At 39.9% G+C, this 23,532-nt stretch overlaps 1 protein-coding gene across 1 annotated transcript in view; it reads left to right on the top strand.

The window, feature by feature from the left end:
* Positions 1-252: 252 nt before the first annotated feature.
* Positions 253-23,532, top strand: part of lgr6 (leucine-rich repeat containing G protein-coupled receptor 6) — an 84,696-nt gene continuing 61,416 nt past the window's right edge. Inside the window, exon 1 of the mRNA XM_081387327.1 lies at positions 253-549. Within this exon, the coding sequence (XP_081243453.1) occupies positions 356-549 (194 nt within the window). The 5' untranslated portion in view covers positions 253-355. The remainder of the gene's footprint in view (positions 550-23,532) is intronic.

Genomic DNA, 23,532 nt, shown 5'->3' with positions numbered 1-23,532 from the left:
GCGAGAGAAAGTAGGAGGAGTGCTGTGCCGGGCGGCTCCGCCCTCCAGAAGCTCCAGCCAATCAGAGGAGCGCTGCAAGCTTCCACTACAATAGGTGAATGTCTCCTAAGTGAGATGAGACGAGAGAGAGAGAGAGAAGACCTGCGTAAGCCCCTGACTGACTCATTCACCCATGGGAGTTTGAAGTGACAGAATAAATCTACAGAGACGAGGCTTAGGATAACATTTCAGAGAGCTGAGAGAGGACAGACACATACACACAGACAAGTAGAGCTACAGCTGAGTGAGCCTGCAGAGAGACAGACAGACTCATTCACAGCCCATCCACAGAAAGACAAGAGTTGGAGTCATTGTCATGTTGGTGGTGTTACTGATCCTGCATGCCGTCTCGTGTGCCCATTCTCACGGGCCGCCGGGTGCCGCGGTGCCTGTGAAGCAGTGCCCGTCTGCGTGCCAGTGTGAGGAGGATGGCATCCTGCTGCTCGTGGACTGCTCCGAACAGGGACTATCCAGTGTGCCAACTGACCTGAGTCCTTTGACGTCTTACCTGTGAGTACGCCCTCCCTCTTCCATCACCTGCTTTTGCTGAGACAGTGAGGTGTTGCGAATAGATCTTGAGAGCTGTTTGGTTTGATTACTTTAAATATCTTCAAAAGGACGCTGTAAGATTATTGTTTGATGCCGGGTTTAGGATATGGCAGGCTTAAGGTTAATAACAGACTCTGACAACTGGTTTTGCGTCAGGACATCAAGTGGAAACCCAACACAGTACCAATATTATTGATCATTCAGAAGATCATACAGATCAACAAGAGTCACATTTTGGTCTTCCATTTATGCTTATTCTAAGTGCACCTGCATTTAATGTCTGTAGCATGTTTTCTTTTATCTTAAGTAGTTTTGTTCATGGTTTATGAGGATAAGCGCACACCTGACATCTGATTTGGCTGCTTCTTCTAAGTGACAGATGAATTTGCACTTAAATACCGTGGTTACAGTGAAGGCATGACCAAAAACAATACGACTTATATTTTAAATAATTGCTGCACTTGACATGTACTTACCTAAGAAAGTACTGGGTAATATAAGGTTACTACGGGGGTTAAGGTTAGGTTTAGGGGTAGGTTCAGGGTTATTACCTAGTTATTACCCAGTTATAATAAGTACATAGTATGTACATGGGGAACAGGACTGTAAATTCTTCCTATATAATCATTATCATTTAATTTATTTATGCTATCCTTACTATTAATATGTGATTAGATGTGGTGTATTATTGAAATGTAGCACTGTTTTAGTTTTTTTCCCTGTGACCTGCAACCCATCTCTGGATGGCGACCCACCAGTTAAGGACGTATGACATACATGTGATCCGTCTTGAGTGATTGGTGCTGACGTGCACCTTCAATCAGAGCTGTAATACAAACTCCGCTCACATTAGCAAAGCTGTTTTGCTCCAAACGGGACAATTTCAGCACGAGCGGAACCGCATAGAGCGTGCAGTTCGTTACCAAACGGGAAAAGCAATGCTCGTTTCCCATGTGTCCTGTGACAGTTCTCAGTGCAGCGGTATCTGATGGGAACGTGTGTGGAGAGTGATGCAGTGGGGCGCTCCGTACAGTATTGGGTTTCTCCATGTCAGCTGGAAGCCTGTTGGGTTTAAGTCCATGCTAATCGCTAAGGCATGCCATATGTCCCCTGATTGTGAATGATGACGCAAAGGAGGACTCAAATGTTCGCTCATAAAACGTTGTGCAGCTCACGTGAATCAATAACTGGAGAGAGTTGTGTTTCAGGCTTTGGAGGAAGCATAGCTCATGGTTGGGAATTGGATTGCAAACACATGTACCGCAACCTTTCAAACATATTGAAACGTCTTGAGCGGCGTCTCTAGACATTTGCAAGTGCATGGGATTGGATCTCTTTTAATCCTGCCAATGTTGTAGGGAATTTTATTGCGTTGTGCAATACATCGCATGACTTCAGTTTCATATTTGAAGTCCATTTCCTACTTTTATTAAACACTGCAGATAATTTTGTGCTAATCTTATTAACATAATGAGGACTGATCATGTCCTGACAAAATTGAAATACAATCTCACTAGCGAATCTTTGTGTTCATTGAATATCGTGGAAATTCTATTGGTCAGATTGAGGTTTTTCACACACATTTTCATAAAGACTTTATGAAAAGTCTTTTTTTTTTCCTCTCAAAATTTCATTACGAGTCTGTGTAGATCAGACCCGCAGAAGTCTTTCAAATTCTTTCTTTCTTCACCGGAGGAGAGGAGATTGATGTAAATATTGACTGAGCTTTGATGTGCGTGTCATTGTTAAGATGTCAAAGTGTGTGTTTAAGTACGACGGGGACCGTTCTGCAAGAAAGCTCTGTTCTTCTGACGCCGTTTACTGAAAGTGCTCATTCATCGGTCGCCTTTTTTCATGTCAAACTTTTAGACAAACCAAGAAAAAGTGTTTGCATTAGAACATGCAACTGCTTTCACGGCCTGAAATCTTTTGCTTTTGCACTGGCCTGTCATTATGATTTCACTTTGAACAGCTATAACTTTTAATCCCTTTACTGAAAACTCGCCAAAATGTAAATGCATGAAGGGTCTGTGGCCAATTGTTGCATTATTTTTTTTTAATTATGGGATGTATAGTTGCCTAGCAACCAGTACTTAAATCTACAATATGTCATCCCAGCTGCCCCATTTGAGCTTGAGACTTCAGATTTCACATCTAATTCCGTCTTCTAATTCAGAATACATGACCCTCAAAGTTCTGTCACGAAATTCTATTGGCATTTGATTTCTTTTTTTCTTTCTTTTTTAACTGCTCATTCATTGGATCAGAAATATTTTACATTAGCCAAGACAATCAAACCTTCATAAAATATCTTGTTAAGAAAATGACATGCATTGAGCAATGTTATCCTTTCATTGCTTATGCTCACTAGATTAATGTAATGTTACTGTATGCTTTTATTGCTTATTTTTCTTGCACATAATCAGATACTCGCCATCATTTTATACATGGCAGGTTTTGCTTAACATTAAATTGTGATAAAACAGTTCATAGAGCGAAAAGCAAAGCACAAGTGAGAACTGTGTGAACGCGCTTCTGAGAAAGCAGGCAGCAGCGCTGGACGTTTTGCAAGTATTAAATGCCTGTCCTGTCTCACTCTGCAGCGATCGCCCATATGGGACAACAGGTGCCCTGGGGCGCGGAAAAAGTCTGTCACAGAGACAGTCTGTTTTTGCACTGGTTTTTGTTTGTTTCTGTTGGTTTCAACAGGAGTGGACATTGAGGTACATCAGACAAGGAAAAGTTAGAGACTGCTGTTATGTACATTAACATGAATAACACTTGTATGAACATTCCTAAACATACACACACTAACTGTTGATTGGTTCATATTTTTTTATGTACAATGTCTAAAAAGCCTACTGTGTTGATGCATTAAGATGCAGCACATCGGATATATTTTGAGTGCATATTATCACAGTACATCAATGCACTGGTATATGCAGTCATGGCAGAGAGTTTGTGAATATCATAAATTTTGACCCAGCTGAGGCTGTTTTGAACCTGTTGTGTATTGTTTTATACATTGTTTGATTTTTTTTTCGACTTTCTTTTTTCTGCGAAACAACATTGGGCCCCATTGACGTTCACTGAATAAACAAAAACGGTTGACACATTTTTCAAAATATCTTCTTTTGTGTTTTATGAAGTTAAGTAAATGATGACACAGTTTCCATTTTTTTCAGTGACGACGGGCCGTTGAATTATTTCTAATTTTTAATAATTTGATGGACCGGAGTCAATTATTACGCTAATACTATCCAGTTAACACACCTCAAGACATTGTTCAGATGTCGTAATCCAAGACATTTGTCAGGTTTTTGTTCTTAATTACTCTTGTATGTGGGACTAATTTCTTACGCATCTCATCCCAAGCCTCCATTGCTAATTCCAAAACATAATTTTAGAGCTTGTAACGGAGGCTTAAGCCGCTGATAGCAGACTAATGCAGCTATTAATGCAGTTATTAGAAAGAGAGAGAGAGAGAGAGAGAGAGAGAGAGAGAGTTATCAAGTATGTGTGAATTACCTGAGTCTGTACTTCTCTCAACAGTGTTCTGCAGCAGTAACTAATAGTGACACTGTAAGTTTATATGCTTCAAGAACAATGCCGTTATTACCTCGCTAGTGAGAAATTTTTATGTAGCTTTTAAGTATCTAAAATATTTTACTGATAACATCTTCAGAGCAACGCTGACAACACTTTTCTGTGCGAGAGTGTGTCCGTACTGTATGTGTGTGCGTTTGAGTGGGAGAGAGAGAAAGTTTATGCTTTCCTTACATAAACGTGATTTTGTGGCAAAAAACATGGAAATGTTTTTTATCCCATTGTTTACTATATTTATTTACTTGGTCAGTGTCATTGTGGGTTTTGGTTCTTTTGCTGTTGTCGGCTGTAAGGACCTTTGAAATAACTGAAATCATTTGGCAAAGTGATATGGAATTGTTATGCGGTCAAGACCTGCCTGGAACTACTTTAGCCGTGCGTTTCCCTGGAAATAATTGCACACCTTAACGTTTGTCAACCAATCAGATTCAAGCATTCAACAGCCCTGTAGTATAACAATAACTAGTATATTTTGTTTTAAAGATTTAGTTTTGGTTAAAATACTTAAAAATAATATTGCATATTTTTAAGCAGAATGTTTGAGCTAATAACAATATACTATAAATCCCATTATTTATGACAGTTGGTTCATTTATATTTGAAGTACTGAACTGTACTTCAAGGCATTATTTGGCAAATCCAATGTTTAAATAACTACAATAAAGATAAAACCATTACCATTCAAAGCAAACACTGAAAATGTCAGCTCTACTGAAACCAGGTTAGCTCAACTGAAGATGAGTACAAGCATCAACCAGCTAAAACATCATCATACAACCAGCTCAAACCTCAAAGCTGTCAACCCATTCCCAGAAGCCAAGGGCCATATATTTTCATCTCTCTCAGGGCAATTTTCTACACAAACACAAATTAATGTTGAGCTCGAGCTGAGGGCTACAGACACATGTTTTCGCTTACTGGCCCGCCTCAACTTCCAGTGCTTTGGCCTTGAAACATTTTAGTCAGAAACAAGAACAGAGTGAGTGTGTGAAAGATGCCTTCAAGCTCTGAAGTGTGTTGTGTTATCTGATTTTAGGGCCATAAATCTATTTGCAGCCCTTTTGACCAGTGATTTATATTTTAAGGGTCAAACAGGAAGAGTTAACACCTAAATCATGATGTCAAATATTACATACAGCTGGAACAAATTTTATATACATTTATCAATTATGTCACATAACCATGAAACACATTTGAGTTTAGTTCATTCGACATGAAATGCTGTTCGGAACCCATTTTACTTCCATAATTGGATGTGTTTATAAATAAATATTGATATTCAATGAGGAAAATTTGTCAGGACTTTATTCACAAGTAAATAAGGAAGGAGGAGCAAGCTATATATTCATTCATTCATTCATTCATTCATTATTTGTCCATTTATTTATTTATTTGGTTGGTTGGTTGGTTGGTTGGTTGGGACAGGGCAGTAGAGAATTTACAGGAACCAAAGTGGGAGACTTTTGGAGCCATGACCTAGTAGTTGCTGCATGGTGCTCATATTGAGAAGAGAAGCTAGGATAGGGCTCATGTAGCCTATACTGTTATTTTCCAATCTCTTTCCCACCCCTTTGTTGCATCATTTCCTGTCCCCTCTCTGTGCTGTCAATAAAAATGAGTGAAAAGTGAGCACAGAGTTTAGAAGAAGGCCTTTTCAAGATCGGGCCTCAGACCTTAAGGGTTGTTTACGCACTTTTGAATCTGAGCGAATTCAACTCTGGCAGCTTGCATCATTAAACGGCTCCAAGGGCTCTAATGTTCTCTCAGTTTAACCACCTAAGCTCTTCAATGAAATAGGGCGATAATGGTCTTTTCATCCTGGCAGTGGTGAACACTTTGAGCTTTATAATGTGGTAAGTTTGCAGGCTGATCCCTCAGGGGGTGCTAGCAGACAAACTGCACGGACAATCACTCACAGCTTTGATGCTTACGGTACCGCTGCAAAGCAATGCAACAGGACACGCGTAGAGCAAAGTGCTGAGGAATAACATCACAGCTGAGGTGCTCCGGTGGATTTATATTGCTGGATGTGTACCCCCATCAACAGTCCATTACCAAAACCCAGAGTCTCCAATAAGAAATACTCGAAAGTTAATAAATATATGAAACACATGGACAGATTTGGCATACTCGCAGACTGCTCCTCAGAGAAAGAGAATAAAAAACTTTCTTCAAATGAGGCTCCAAATGTCAACGGGGTATCTGGAATGGTGAGTTTTAATAAAAAACTCCAGCTGACGAAGTCCAGTTTACAGAGACGTACGTGTTTGCTGGGGTGAAATTTCGGCATGGGTTCATGACCGAAGCAAGACGCAGGTGAAAGTAATGTATTATGTCTGGTAGAAGCGGGAAGAAGGCTTAGACTCTGACCGTAGATCTCAACTCACGGTACCCCAGTGGCCTGTTTACCTGCTTTGTGCGTCAGGACAGGTCATGGACAAGGCAATGGGGAGGGAGTCTGATCTTTTCAGAGCATTGGACAATTCAAACAGACTTAGGAATCTGCCACACTGATGTGCAATGTAGTGAGTGAGTGAGAGGGGTCAGGGTGTACAACATACCCTCCAGGCTGTAAGACAGACAGAGGTATGTTTACACCTGAGAGTGTTATGACCCTGCTTGCCAAACCAAATCACATTCATTATACATGACAACAAACTTTTTTTCAATGTCTTTCATTTTAAACTTCACTATATAATGGTCATTTAAAGTGCATTTACGCAATTCATGGAGGAAAAAACAACACATTCTTTCATACATTCCTCAGTTCCTCAATTCAAATTCCGGATAGAAAGGCTGAATGGAAAGAAAAACAAATAAACAAAAAACAGGCCGGCTAAATTTTTTTGCCCCTCCATGTAGAATGTCTTGTCATTAACACACGACTCCATTTGTGTACAAGCTAGTACACATGCGGAGTCGCAGACTCAACCTCACCCTCAAACAAACATGGGAGTGATTGTTCATTTCCTTCTCTTCCCGTTACCTAACAGTGAAACGAGAGCAATTAGTGCCCTGTGAAGTCAGCCCGAAAATAGTCAGAGCCCATGCAGGATAAATAAACCCAGTGGACCTACCGCAGACTGCCTCATCTCCAGAACATCTTTAAATAGATCCAGAGCTGGAGGAGAAGACCCGAATTCTTCTACTCAGCGCACTGTAGAATAACCAACCCTGAAGAACAAACGCCTTGTGGGACCCCCAAAAATATTGTGTAGGATTGCAGAGATGTAGACCTTGATCACATCATCAACTACTGTATATATCATAGATTGTACTATCAACAATGTTGGAGACTAACTTCCCTTCTGGATCATTAAATGATCCATCTTTCAAATTAAGACGTGGCATTTCTCCTTCTCTTTTTTTCTGTAGAAAAGAAGGAATGAAATAAAGTGGTTCTCCTAGACTAGTTTTAAAATTTGCACAGATCTATGCACAGATATGATAGCAGATTTTGGTATTTTGCCATAAGTACGACATTACAATATACTCAAACATTCTCATTTTACTGTTTCATGTGACTTTCAAAAATGGCCTCATTTGTCTCTAGGGGTTCTTTAGGGAGAATATCTGTGACGAAGCTGATTCTTAAGTGAACCTAAGTGAGAATTCTCCTGAACTATGAAAGAGCAACTTCTAAGAAATATATATATTTTTTTCCTGTGGGTTCTGTTGAGGGAATAACTATCGAATGAGTGGTTAAGTGTGTATTCTGTCCTTTTCAGTGGCAGAGGTTCATAAATCAGCCCCTGGGCAAACTTGACAATCCATCGTAGACCTCTGTAGGGGTCTGTGTGGGGGTCTCTTAACCTGTGGTTAAGTCCTCAGCCACATTTCACCATCGGCTCTTTGGATCTGACAGAAGCTATAAACTTTGCTTTTGAGGTGACATGTTCTCACCCCCTCAACACCACTGGAAACCTTAAGGGAGGACAAAGGCTGGGAAAGAAGAGACCCAGAATACTGATCGTTAAGTGGAAATGGTTTATACAGGAGCTCAGATTTCAGATTCATGATCTTAACCATAGAGGAGAAACTTCCCATCCAGAGATGCTTGGGATCCACATATGGGAGAAGCCGTCTACCCAAATGAAGGGGCAAATTAAACCTTCTGAGTTTCCAAATAGATTACTTTACATGCATACAGCTTACAGCTTACACAGTCCCCCCCTAATGCTTTTTTAATGAGTTTGCTTACATTTGCTGCATTGAGAATATACAACTCATCCCAGATTGCAATATGTGGACCAGGAAGGATCACTATAGCCAGACAGAGGCAGGCTCAAATCAGGAATTTTAAACTGAGATGTTTCCTTATCTGAACTATTTAGGGCTGTGCCTTGCATCAGGAAAGATTACTGGCTGAATCCTGGTTACTATCTATGTATCAGGCTTATATGATAAGGTTTCCTCACTAAACTAGGAAAGTGGAATCACATGACCTGCTTCCCTCTCAATATCGGAGTAAGATTTGCGCAGAATGTGGAAACATTTTGTAATGAGACAAAAATGCAAGTTGGAATGACACTTTTATAGTGCTTTTTGGGGCGACTCAAGTTAGGACATTTCTAAAGGACGATCTAGTTTATTCAGGGCATTGTGTCGAGCAGTAAAAGATGATCGAATGCTTGCTTAAAAAGGGAGCCATGAGGTGTTCATGACGTGCCAGAGTGGCATCACTTCTTTGAAAGAAGCACAGCTACAGTCCAAACAAAGCTATTAGTGCCCAAACCAGCCAACTACACTCATACCTCACAGGCACGTGTCGAAATGCAGGTGGCGTCCTTAAACTATGAGAAATCTACACATCAGCAACCTTGTAAATAAGATCTTTGAACATCACAACTTTGTTTGATGCTACGTTGGGTTGTGCCAAAGAAAACATAGCTTGCACTTTAAGAGTAACTGAAAAAAAAATATCAAAGTCATTTTTTGTAATACACTTAAAATTACAGCTCATAATTCTTACTCAGATGGATGGAAGAGGCCTGCTTGGATGTGTGCCGAAAAGTTCAAAAAGATTGAGTGCTAGTGTACTATCTGGCTGAAGGTAGCATCTCCAAACTGACCAACCAGTAAAGCTGATAAATGCATGCGATCAGTTTCCAATAATGCCATTAAGAAACTCTATTCCAGCCAAGAACCTTGCGGTCTGTGCAGGTACAATCCTTTATGACTAAAACCACTGCATGTTCTCACTTGCCAAACTGCTGGCGAACATCAAAGGTATTGGCGAAAAGGCATTACAGATGATTTGCCACTTTGAATGCGGACAGTTGTTCTGCTTTGAGACTTAAGAAAAGCAAAAGCATTCCCAGCATATCTGATGAAAATAAATGAAAAGAATAAGAGCTGATGTTGAGGTCACCATCTGAAATTTATGTTTCAATGTCTTTCATTGGCTTTGACATGCAGATTAGGTTTCCTAACTCATGCACAGCAGGGAAACAAAAGCAAATGTCAATGGAAAAAACTTTGAACAATCTTTATCTCTAAGCAGCATGTCAATGTCTTGCGAAGTCCAGCAAACCATCTTGTGCATCTTTTTTGGAGGTTGCGGTCAGGACCAGGAGCTCCAGGGACAGGGTGAACTCCAGCCAGGGAAGAGGATAGACAGAGAGGGCGTTTCCTCCGCTCGACCTGCAGCTGCCTCAGCTGCTCGCCACTGGGGACAACAGGAAATTTATTGCAATAATCATCTCTCTAGGCAACACATTAAATAGCGCACTTCTGCTTTGAAAAGGTTTTGAAAGACGTTCTCTTTGATACTTGATTAGAGAGTGGAGTTTTCAAGAGGTGGCAAATAGTCTTAACATGTAGAGAGATGTTGGATGTTTTGCCTCTTTTGGTGTTAATGCGGTTGATTGATTATTTTACTATATAAGAAGAGAGTAATTGTTTAATTTGCATATTATAGTTTAAATGAGATGCAATCACTTTTTTTTATGTAATGTTGAAGTACCCAAGACTGTATTATAGATTGGCTTTTACTTGTATGTCGGCATCATTATTCCTTTAGATTCGACCTTCACCTCTCTGCATCTCTCCCAGAAGCTGGTCAGAGTGGTTTAGTGTAAACTTGTATGTCAAAATGAAGAATTTTTGTTTGTAAAAGACTGAACGAAACTACAGATTCGACCTTGTAATGATTTATCGGGCGTTTCAGATGAATGGCAAGTGGAACATGTTGAATGCATCATAAAAATGAAAACATGTGTGATTTACTAAACTCTCTTTGCAGCACAAAAGTCATGCAGCACAATGAGTTCTGGACTGTATCTGAAACGTGACTTTGAACATACATTTGGAGAACTAGGCTTGAGATTTTCTAAAGTCCAGGATAGAGATCCATGCAAACTTTGATATTATTAATTAAATAGAGTGTCCATTACTGGTACTTTACACAAAAAAAGGGATGTAAAGAAGCTGCATGTGTCCCTATAGCACAACTATCTAGCCATGGCATTAATGTGGGTTGAATTCGGCTTTTAGTTCCCCCCTCCTGTCTCCACCGTGTCCTCTCTCTCTTTCTACGTGTAAAAGATCAGCAAAAAGGTCACATGCATTTACAAACATTCAAAAGAAATTGTTAATGAAGATATATCTCAAACAGTGACATTGAAATTCCCAGTGAGATTCTAGAGCAGGGGAGGACAACTCTGAACTTGGAGGTCCTGCAGAATTTACTTTCAACCCTAACCAAACACACCTGAACTAGCTAATCAGGGTCTTTAGGACTACTGGACAATAACAGGTAGGTGAGTTTGATCTGGGTTGGACCTCAACCCTACAGGACAGTGGACTCAAGGGTCCTATTCTAGAGACTAAATGGACTAGAGTGAATTTTGCTGTGCGAAAAGACCTGCAGCATATCAGTTTCAAGTCTTCTCAGAAAGTTATGACGTGGACCAGCATGTCCTGAGGCATTTGAGGCCTGATTGAGCTGAACGAAATAGAGAATGATGCTAAGTTATGGAAAACTATACATTGTGTGGCTAGTAGCCTCATCTCTGTGACAGTTTTGACAGAATGTGAATCCACATATCGGTCCTGATATGCAGTCTCATAGATATATTTTAATGCCATGTGTAAAAGGTGAAACACAGCCACAGATCAGGGGTCTGTCTGTCCTTCCACATATACTTGATTGACTCATGCCTTTACTCTCAGATATTTGTGGCTCTATCTTCCACAAAGGGAGTAAGACGTAAGACGTAAGACGTCTAAGAAGTCTTTCTGTCTTCTTTTCTCGTTTTCTCCCTTCGCGACCGCAAATTGCTGTCATTATGTGACGCATTGCAGTGGTGATGGCTAACCAGAGTCTGGCCTGTGGAGGAAACCACGACAAGCGAATTAAGAGCTGAGGGAAATTGAGGGCCTATGTGTGTGTGTGTGTGTGTGTGTGTGGACCACCCAGACTCTCGTAACCAGAGGGTGAGACCACATGCAGGAGTGACTCTGTTCTGCCGCCCGCATCTTGGTCCCTCACTTTCTGTCTATATTTAGATCTATTTGTTTCTCCTTTGTCTCCTTCTCAATCACTCTTTCTGCTTCATTCTCTGTCTCACACTCTTATCTTTGCGGCTGTATAAATTGAAGCCAAACCCATGAGACCCAATATGTTGATTTCAGTGGGTATGCTAGATCATTTTATGTGCTGAATCCTTGAAATTGCTAAACAGGGCAAATAAGCATCTATTTTAAGACATGTTTTTTTTAGGGTGTTAAATAATGGTGCAAATACCAATTAATTGACTAGCGCAAACCTTAGTAAATCACAGAGATTCATTTAAATACTCTCCTCCTATAAATGTTGCATCTGAAAGGGAAACTCCTACAAATTTCAATAAGGTCAGCCTCAAAAATAATGTCCATGCCTTTTAAGCGCAAATTTCTCACTGCGTGTCTTTAGTAAATCCTGACAGTTGTTTTTTTTATGCCAAAAGCGCTGGCGCAAACTGTTAGTAAATCTGGCCCATGGTAGGGTTCTCAGTTGCGTTTCTTCTTCATCTCAGATGTTTCTTCTAAAATAAATAAAAACAGAAATGAAAAATTGACACAAATGAGACAATTATTGACATAAAGTAAGTGTATAGTCCCTGAGAGCATAGCAAATCAATGCTATTGGAAACACATTCATATCAAGTGGCAAAGTCGGAAATGTTCGTGTGTGTCTTGGCCCTACACAGTCTCACTTCTCTAAAAGACTTCCTCGGAACTTTAATCTCTTCCTCTTAGCTTCCCCCTTATCCGTATTGCATTCCTCTCCATAAGACAAAAATGGTTTCCATGCGGATTGCCCATTATGTCAGTGGAGCGATGGTTATCGGTCCTGACCCAGGTCAAGCCGCACTGTAAACAGGAGTGTGTTCAGAGGCGGGCAGCTGAGGAGAGAGGAGCCACGCTGAAGCCAGACGACGGGACAAGCCCACTATCAGCCCCAGCATCAGGCTTCTGGCTCCAGACTGCTCCCTCTCAAACTCCTCGCAGACCTGGAGCCCCCCGCCCCCCATCTTACCAGGGAGGGGTGGGCGTTGGTTTGGGTGTTGGCTTGAGGCTGTAGAATCCACAATGCATGATGGATAAAAACTACACATGTAGATGCAAAGACTATCTGTTAATTAGCCCTTTGAAGATAACACTCACCTGTGAAAAGCAATGCTAATGTTAATTGTTTTGCATGTTACGTCCGGGTTCTCTACAAGTTGAGCTCTATATACAAGCTCAAGACATTTTATTCTGTGACATAAAATGCATTAGTCATCCCTTGTGATTTTTTAAAAAGTTTTTACATTTGAAAGGCAGTTGATAAGAAGTTGATAAGATACAGAGGTTGTGTGGGACATTAAACGTCATCATGCTGAACAGGTAAACTCATCTCACTAGTCCACTTTTAAAGTCTTTATAATCGAACTCAAACTTTCAAACTTGTAGATTTTAAATAAAGACTGAAAGAGCTGCCAGAAGCGGAAATTTCCGGCTTTCTGTGTTTTCACTGTTAGACGGTAGGGGGCGCTATTACACATCTTCTGAAAGAGTACAGAATCTCCTGATCAAAACACATGCGAAGAAGATGCAGAAACAAGCGATAACATATGTAAGCAGATGCATATATAAAATAACGCGATCATCAACATTTAACAGCATATAAATCAAAACTACTGAATGAAATATCGACCCAGGACGAGCTACAGGACTGTGAAACTTTGGGGTATTGATGCACTCGATCTACTCCATCTATGTTTTTTTAATGAAACTTACCCACATTCAAGTGTTGAAAAGAGTGCATGAAGCTAGAATAATTTTTTTTTATTTTTTTTTATCAGAAGCTCTGTTCTTTGATCAAGCGATCAAAAAATGCTGGTGGTGGCTGGCAACTTTTTTCAAAAACGCTGGTGGGGAAAGAGTGACGGTGAAGTTCAAGTCATGGGACCATGGTGTATTTTGTTTATAGCCTATGCTTATTTTTTTACTTCTAGCGATTGTATTTGGGTTTCAAAAGTTCTATTCATTTGTAAAGATTCTCTTAATTAACAAAATTTCATAAACTTTGAGTTGTTGAATGAACCAGAGTGATGCTAGCTTCCAAATTGGCCTCTAAAATGATGTCATCCCTAATACTGTTGACATCTTCTGTGGCTTTTTTCTTCATTATGATATCACATTTTTTTACTTTATGCCCCTCAAAAAAATATTTACCCTAAATGAATTTTAATTCAGAGATTAAACACATACTGGTTGTAGAAGAGGCGTATTCAAGTCCTTGTGTGTTTGAATTGCGTTTTGATGTGTTTTTGAATAAATTAATAGATTTAAATATGGTAATTTCATTGACGCGCATATTGCATAAAATATATTGTTTTATTGGCTTTATATTGTAATGACAGTTGAAAGATTGGATATAACTTAGCTTAGAGCAAGTTTAACACACCAGTCTCAAGTACAATCATTTTGAGTGTACATTTTAGCATTTATCCCAGTCTTGTCCCATATAATCCATTTTAAGTGCATTCCTCTAAATGTAATTTTTCATTTGACAAGTTTTAATGATTTTATGTGGACACTATATTTGTTTTTGAATATCTGTGCATGAGTAAAATCTTTAGTTTCAAAACACTGAATGGACTTAGTGCACTACTGTGCGGTGAGAAGCAGGTACATTCAGAAAGTCACCGATTCTCTCTTTGAAGACTCAAAGGAAACGTGTTGACAGGGAGTCTGTTGAGGAGGACAGGGCGCGGTTTGATGTTGCTCACATTGCTGCCGGCTCAGTGTGTGTTTGGCTGCAGGCCAGGACACAGTTGTTAGAGAACAGCACTGGGTGAAAGATAGATGTCTGTAATTACTCAAGGGCCAGTACATTGAGGAGCCCGCAGAGTTCAGATGACCAGAAAGTCTCTATTAGAACTTATTTTGGTGGTACTAGATGTTACAGTATCCACTGCGCACATGGGGGTTTGGAATCACTATGAGATTTTATTATTAAATTTTTCATTGTTTTACAGAAATTGCTATCTTTATTACATTAAAGATGACAGTAAAGATATTTATAATGCTATATTTTAAATGTATGTTGTTCTTTCTACATTCCTGTTTATTAAAGAGTCCTGAAAAACAATTACATTTCACACTGAATTAAGCTGCAAGCAGCCATTTTCAACAATAATACTAATAGAAAATGTTTTATACCAAATCAGCATATTAAAAGGATTTCTGAAGGATCATGTGACATTGAAGACTGGAGAAATGACGCTGAAAATTCAGCTTTGATCGCAGGAATAAATGACATTTTAAAATATATTAAAATCTTACAGATCCCAAACTTTTGAACAGTAGTGTATCTAAATCCAAAACATCCCAGCAACACTATTACAAGAATCCTCTGTAAAACTGTCTTTGATCACGGCTCTCTCTACAAGCCTTCTCAACACAACACGTTTCTCGTTATGCATGATTTATCTCAGCACAACTTTCGCCAAACGGCACCAAAATCACAAGAGAATCCGCCTCTGTCTGTGTGCTGCCTATGAATTTCATTACTCAATTAGGAATGACAACATTAGTTTTGGTTCATAACCTCTGGATTAGTAGATGGCCCTCATCCCAGGACGTTATGGTGACTGCACAGTTCATCAGTGGCTTCTTCCACGTTTCTTAGGCGGATAGGAAAACATGGTTTTGACAGCAACAATGGAGTAGAGAATTTAATAACTTCCTTCTGCATTCTTATTGAGTTCAACAATCCACATTCCTTTCTGACAAATTAAATAGCCAGAATAATGATCATGTGCCAATACTGACAATAAAACAGACGTTTCCCGGTAATTTCCTCATTTTTAGACATGCCACTTGTTTTGTTCTAGGACAAAATACCTGTATTAACCTGTTCTAACCTGGGGCTAGTTGCATAATCTTAGCCACTTTGTTAAGACTGTTTTAAGATCTAGTTTGACTAATTAGTAGTTTACCAAAGGGTAATCAGTCTTACTCATTTTATGTAACTGACACTTTTTATGTAAAAGTTAAGGGCGTTCTTGATGAAAAGATTGAGATGACTAACGTTTATGACTAATCTAAGCTGTATTTTCATGTAAATGTAATGTGATACACTTACTGCCTGCAGATGCGGCCGTTCAAATGACGAACAAAACGCGTATGTCCCAAAATCCGCTGGTCAAAAACAGCGTAACTCCGCGTACTTGGAAAACCTGTTTGAAAACAGGCATTTTTATTTCTTTTTTTCAATTTGGTGCTGCTAGTGCCAAAGAAATGATATTATTTTTACCCAATCTGACCCTCAAAATGATTTTTGTTAGTGTGATCTTGTGTTGTCATGTTGATTGACTTGAAAACAGTTGAATTGAATTAATTCAATGAAACGCTTTTGAACGTTACCCAACACATTATTTACAGGCAGTTTGTAGAGTGACCCTAGGTGCAGTCACTCAATGAAAGTCCCTAAAGATGCAGTGGCGTTGTGAACAAACAATGTAGCTTCCGCTGAAGACAAAGGCACAGTTATATTCCTGAGGAAGGAGGTGGCAGGCATGAGGTTTCATTCGCCCCACCTTTAAGATGTACATTGCCCTGGGACAGATGCTAGATGTCAGGGTTATTACACCAACAATAGCTGTAGTAAGGGCGGGGGGAGAGAGACAAAGAAGAGAGTAAGCTGCTCAGTCACAGCGATATTTCCTGTTCCTGTCAAAGGAATAAAGAGAGCTAAGGTGTCAGTGTCAATGTTTGCACTCACGGTTTGAGATTGTGGAGTTGATACAAGGTGATGATGGGAAGGAAGGAAGGAAGGAAGTTCGGTCTGTACTTGCAGGGGTCGCTTTAGAAAAGGCCTATTTGTCGAAGTTTGTCTTGTTTAAACAAAAACATCCAGTTTTCTCATGTGATTTGCAGACTATATGGATTTCAAGTTCATCCAAGTAGCACCGCGCAATTGCGTGCATGTTTTGCGATCACTCCCACAGGGTAGGATGTGCACGCTCACATTGCAGAGATTCCTCCTGCGCCATGGAAATCTGCCGGACCCCTGTCCTGTCATCAACCCCCATTCTCTCCTGCCACAAAGGGTGCATTGTGTTCAGTCCCAGACCCGGGCAGACTGTCCTCAAACCAATCATGTTTGGCAAAGTGAGCCTCGTTAGAACTGAAGGATTAACAGGAAGATGAGAGCTGGAGTTGCTGACAAGATGATGTGTACAGGAACTCCTTTAAAACCTTCAATGAGAAGCGGCCTGATATGTATATGCGATATGGACATTATAATATAAAGCGTCTCAAAACTTCTTCTCTTTCAGAAATTAACATTTTATCAGAATCTTCAAACCCATAACCCATAAAATGTTCATTCTTCATTCAAATTCTACTTTTGCGTTTCATTAAAAAACAACAGCATACAAGTTTGAGATGACATGAGAGTGAATATAAATGATGTTTAAGGAGAACTACTTCTTCAAAGTTTCACAAGACTTGATATTGTAGAACTTCCACCAACAATTCAGTCGCACACATTTTCGTTTCGGTTTAATTTTCCAGCCTGGTTTTAACAACTATTGACTACCAGTCAAAAGGTTTAGAACGGTAAGATTTTTTAAGATTTTTTTTTTCTTTTTATCAAATAAATGCAGTCTTGGTGAGCAGAAGAGACTTCTTTTAGAAAAATTAAAAATCTTACCGATCCAAAACTTTTGACTGGTCGTGTGTATTACCATCACACCATTTCCTAGCTCTCACTGTATTTCCTCAACTCTCTAAGATCAATTGTCTGAATACCGTATACATCTCAAACCCAAAAGAAGACTTCGTCAGCGTGCTCTAGCATGACGTGGCAAGCCACAGTCAGCTGTACCGCGGGCCCAGCTCTCCGTAAACTCCCCTCCCACCCATCCAGGGCTCAGATCTTTGGCCAAGTGTAGTGAGTAAAGCCTGCTCAAAGCTCTCATCCAGCAGCAGCCAGATCCGCTGGCAGGCAGGTGATAAATAGTCCCGGCGTTAATGACACTTAATGCCTGCCCAAATCCCTGCAGTAGCATCAAAGACGATAAGAGTCCCTGTGCTAATGCCACTCTATGGAAGGAAGGATTACAAGGCAGAGAAAAGGAGAGCGCTGTGACGAGACAACGGAGAGCGGGAAGAAAAGTGGGAGATCACAGCGACACTTAGAGCCAACAAAGGCGGTGGGAGACGTGGAGGAATGCGTTTTTCGGTGGAGGACGGGGAGGGGCAGGGTCCAGGGGTCCTGGGATGGAGCACATTGATGGGAATAAGACACTCGAAATGTCTTTATTAAAGGGTTTGTCCACCCAAAAATACTCATACAGCGTGTCGTTCCAAATCTGTAAGACTTTCTTTCATGGAAGCATGAAGACTGTGCTAGTTGAGCTTTTCTATGCAATCACTAGGGGCGTCACAACATGCTGATATTGACGATTACCGTGATATTAAAAAAAAGGTTCACAACCTTTTTGATGACAGGTGAAAGCAAGACACTCTATACCCACGCTTGTAAAAAGTTCTCACCAGTGTGGGAGTTTTTCGGATTGCGTAAAAAGACAGGATGTTTGACACAGCAAGTGCCGATCAACAGTAAATTATTTCTGTACACTTTTGTTCATTTATGGTAACTCTCCCCATTTCCCTGCTCTTTAATTTTGAGCGTGATTCATTGGTTGAAAGTATAATGATTCATAAAAGTATCATAGAAGTTGTTCAAACGGCTTGTACATTTATTTCAAGGCTTCTGGTTTTCATAGAGCAACTTTGTGTGAAATTCATTATTTACTGAAAATCTTTCCCTCCTGTGGCTCGGTTGATTTATGAATGAGTCATTCCAACCAGTTTTGTGAATCAGATCAACTAATGTATTGAGAAGCACAAAGAAGGATTAATTCATAAATCTGACATCGCTACTTCTCTCATAAACGTACTGTGTGTGTGTGTGTGTGTGTGTGTGTGTGTGTGTGTGTGTGTAAATAACAACTTAAATACATCGTCTGTTCTCACACAAATACAACAGATATGAGTTCAGAAGACTTGTAATATGATGCATTTTTTTTTCTATACTACTTTTATGGTTCTTTTGCATATCCAATTTTTTATACATTTTATTCAATTATACTTAAAAAAAAACTGTATTGTGTTCTGCAGACAAAAATAAGTTACACAAGGGTGAGTAATGGACAATTTGTTAATTTTTTGGTGAACTATTCCCTTTAAAGAGGCAGTGTCATCTCCATGCCCTTGTAGACAGAAGAAAAATGAGGGAGAGAAACCGATATCGGGATTGTTTGAAGGACACGGGCACTTTAAATAGAGTCCTCATGGAGAACACTGGCGAAGGCTTAGGTGTCACACACATTGTCTCCTTTCAGGGAGCCGCAATAAGGCAACAGTGCAACTGGCAAGCGATTCAGACAGAGTCCAGAAGTTCTTTCTTACCGAATTACAAATCAGTAAGAATCGCACATTAAATAGCAGATGAGATGCTTAAACTGTCATCTTAGATTCCAAAGACTTTGTTTTGTGGGTAAGATGATCTTTAAGAGTTCTTGAAAGAATCAGTGATGGAATTCTGCTAGTAATCCAGGTATTTTCATTAGTTTCTGAGAACAATTGCAAACCCTCCCTCCAACTATATGATTCCAATGCCTTTGCATTCACCAGCCTTCAACAGTGGTGGACGAAAAGTACTTTAATAAAAGGACAGATACCCTAACAAAATATGATTCCAGTAAAAGTGCAAGTACTCATTTTCAATTTTACTTGAGTAAAAGTAAAAATGTCTCAAATGGTAGTGAATTGCGACCAGCCTCAGGCTTTAAAAAAAGACGCAAAAGTATCATGGAATGATCCTATGAAGAAGCAAAACTTTCAATTGGATCATATTAAAATCGTGGGTTATTACAATAGAAAGCAATTACAATTACAATAGAAATGGGTTGTAAGACACTAAATGCTAGTAATAAAATGCAACTATCGACATGATAATGTGCACTTGTGGCTGGACACTTCAAACAAAAGCTACAAAGCCACTGCCATGTATGTGGGTCAAAGGCTGCCGGATATTGTATAGCGTGAACAGGCTTTTTGTGACTGTTTCTGTGGCTGTATAGAGGAAGTAGGTCTATCAGTCCACTTCCTATGAGTATTATCCAGAGGTGTGACCTTTGACTCATGCCTCTAGTCCAAACCACGTCATCTTTTGTCTATATGCAAAAAGAGGCAGACGGAACAGAACAATGTCTGTTCTGCCTGTGTCCGTGTGGGAGGTAGAGGGAATTCTGGGATATAGAGAGCCTTCTGTGCAAAAACGCATGTTGTGTAGGCTTACCCTCTGACGCTGGTGTTTGTATCACATTTGAATTTCTCTGAATTCAGTTTTCTGCTGCTGCTTTATAGAAGTGCACAAAAACGTTATCTTCTTCTAAAGATCCGCAAAGCCAAGGCAGATTTTCGCAAACTTATTCCTAAGTGCATTAGAGGAAATTCGACAAAGTGATGCAGAAGATACAGACAGTTATTAATCTCAGATGGACTTTAAAAAAGGACGTTGCAATAAAACAAAAAGAAGAATCAAACATCAAACTAGATCTCATGATAGGCAGCAAGGCATCAATGAAGATTATGATTCCGAACAGGAATTCTGAGCCCTATCAGTGTATGTGTGTGTGTGTGTGCGTGTGTGTGTGTGTGTGTGTGTGTGTGTGTGTGTGTGTGTGTGTGTGTGTGTGTGTGTGTGTGTGTGTGTGTGTGTGTGTGTTAAATCAAATGACATCCTAGCAATGCCCTGAGGGAAAAAGAAGTATAAAGCGCAGCTCCCATGACGCATCCAAAGACTAAACATCCAATTTAGCCACCCAGACATCTGACTCTCTCTCTCTCTCTCTGCTTCTTTTTAAACCATTAAGCATTTGTGGTATACAGAAAATAAAGGACGTCCAATGAGAATGCGTCCTTCCCTCCCTCATTCTTTCTGTCCTCATTTTCTTCCTCCCTGTTTAGCGCTCGTCTTGTGTTTTTTGCTCAGGTAAAAGAGTGTCCTCTTGTTCATTGTGCATGAGTGAAAGGGAGGCCACTCGGAGCAACAAAAGGCAGAATATGGAGCTCAGGAAGCTTGACAGTATGTAAAAGAAAAACATGTCTCTAGGAAAACAGAAGGAGGGGAAGTGAGTATTGTTTCCTCCTTCCTGTGTCATTGTGAATCTGTGTGAGGAGAATGCTAAGCCAGACTGCCTTTTCATGGCTTGAGGAAGGGCAAATATTGTTGTTCTTTTCTTTTCACCAAATTTCTCTCTCAGTTTTCCACAGTTTTTCGTCCATTCAAGTTGGGGTATCATATCCCCTTTCATTGTTGAGTTCGCCTCAGTCGATTGCAGAATTGACATTTCAAGAGTTTTTCTTTTTGGATCACTCTTCAAACATTTCCTTTTCAAATCCATCTTGGCACTTATTTCAAAATACACCTTTAAATGTTCAAAGCAATTTAAGCAAGCACTCAAAATCGTTCCTGTTCACATTAATATTTTCCTGTATATATTAGCTGTTATTGACGGGAGCGCGTCAAGACTTGTGTGGGAACACAGTGACTTTTGAATGGAGGGAGGTTTAAAGATTTAAAGGAATAGTTCAGACAAAACTGAAAATTTTCAAGCTCATGTCTTTGGCCAAGTTTTGATGTGATGGTTTTGATGTGATGATTTTGATGTGATGATTTTTAAAAGCAAAATAAAAATTCAAGCTCATGTCATTCCCAACCCATATGCTGTTATTTGTTGAAGAAAAAAGGAGAATGTCTTTTGAAGAAACTTCATGTAGCTCTTTTTAATCGTTCATAGTTGCCACATCGGTTAAGCTCCAAAATTGAAAAACAAGCACCATAAAGGTAGTTCACACAACTTGTGCGCTAAATTCAAAATCTTAAGTAGAAGAACACATCCAACTTCATTGGTCAGCCATCAACCAATAAAACGATTTAATTCTCACCCCTGGTTCTACTTTCTCGGATCTGAATATACAAGTACACAAGTGAGTTTTGCAACAGGAAAATCACGCTAAGACTTGAAATTGCACTGCACGATTTGAGAGGTTGTAAGTGGCTACATGTGGTTGTACAGCGAAACTGAAGTGCAAAAGTAAATATGTAATATGCAATAAATATCACATTTGGGTCTGTCTTTTTGTTTATTTTAATGTCATTTTGCATCTTTAATTATTTTTCTGCTACTCCACATTATTGTCTGTGTGTGAACAGATCGAAACATTCAGCTTAGAGGTCTGCTACCCGACCCGAGCCCGACGGGTCCCGAAAAATGTGCGGGTTTCGGGTCGGGTTCGGGTTAATTTTTATTGAACAGCCTCGGGTTCGGGTCGGGTTCGGGTTTGTAACTAAGAAAAACTAAATAGGCTATATAGTTTGCGTGCCGTGTGCTTTGCCTGCTTGCTGTGTGTTGTGGTGACCGACGGCACGCGAGAGAGAGAAAGTTGCGTGCGCAGATGTGCAATATATACTGCACATCTGCGCACGCAACTTTCTCTCTCTCGCGTACCGGTCACCACAACACAGCAAACAGGCAAAGCACACGGCACGCAAACTATATAGCCTATTTAGTTTTTCTTAGTTACCACCCAAAACCTGTATATATTATACAGGCTACGCAGACCACAGACACACAGGCTCTCTCTCTCTGTGTTGCCTATGCACACATTGCACATCGAGAAGAAAGCGAAAACATTGCAAAGCGAAACCGCTCTGGATGAAATGTGAATTTCAAAACAAATTAAATGAACAACAGCAATAACTTAAATAAAAGTGCTTTAAAAAACATTTCGTTTGTATAGCCTATATAATATATACAAACGAAATGTTTGTTAAGCACTTTTATTTAAAATATTATTTTAAAATATTATCGAGAAGAAACTGTTCTGGGTGAAATGTGAATTTTAAAACAAATTAAATGAACAACAGCAATAACTTAAATAAAATGCTTAAAAAAAACATTTCGTTTGTATATATATATATACAAACGAAATTATTTTTTTAAAGCACTTTTATTTTATTTATTTACTGTGAGATAGAGTGCACCTCGGGTTCGGGTCGGGTTCGGGCTTAACATTTAAATGTAATTGTCGGGTCGGGTCGGGTTAGATGATCGCGGGTACGGGCCGGGTTCGGGCTTCAGTTTAAAGCCCGTGCAGACCTCTAATTCAGCTATTCACATTCAGCTATTCACACAATAGCTTTTTTTCTGAGCAACAAACTTCAATTTAAGAGTTTCCGATTGAATCATTGAGTCGGTGAGTTGAGTTGAGTCACTGAGTTGAGTTGAGCCATTGAGTTGAGTCACTGAGTTGAGTTGAGCCACTGAGTTGAGTTGAGCCATTGAGTTGAGTCACTGAGTTGAGTTGAGCCACTGAGTTGAGTTGAGCCATTGAGTTGAGCCACTGAGTTGAGTTGAGCCATTGAGTTGAGTCACTGAGTTGAGTTGAGCCACTGAGTTGAGTTGAGCCATTGAGTTGAGTCACTGAGTTGAGTTGAGCCACTGAGTTGAGTCACTGAGTTGAGTTGAGCCACTGAGCCACTGAGTTGAGTTGAGCCACTGAGTTGAGTTGAGTCACTGAGTTGAGTCACTGAGTTGAGTCACTGAGTTGAGTCACAGAGTTGAGTTGAGCCACTGAGTTGAGTTGAGTTGAGTTGAGTCACTGAGTTGAGTCACTGAGTTGAGTTGAGCCACTGAGTTGAGTCACTGAGTTGAGTTGAGCCACTGAGTTGAGTTGAGTCACTGAGTTGAGTCACTGAGTTGAGTCACTGAGTTGAGTTGAGTCATT

The sequence above is a fragment of the Scardinius erythrophthalmus genome (assembly GCF_964197995.2).
Source record: "Scardinius erythrophthalmus genome assembly, chromosome: 15".
Classification (NCBI taxonomy): Eukaryota; Metazoa; Chordata; class Actinopteri; order Cypriniformes; family Leuciscidae; genus Scardinius; species Scardinius erythrophthalmus.
This window is presented reverse-complemented; position numbering and strand designations above follow the sequence as displayed.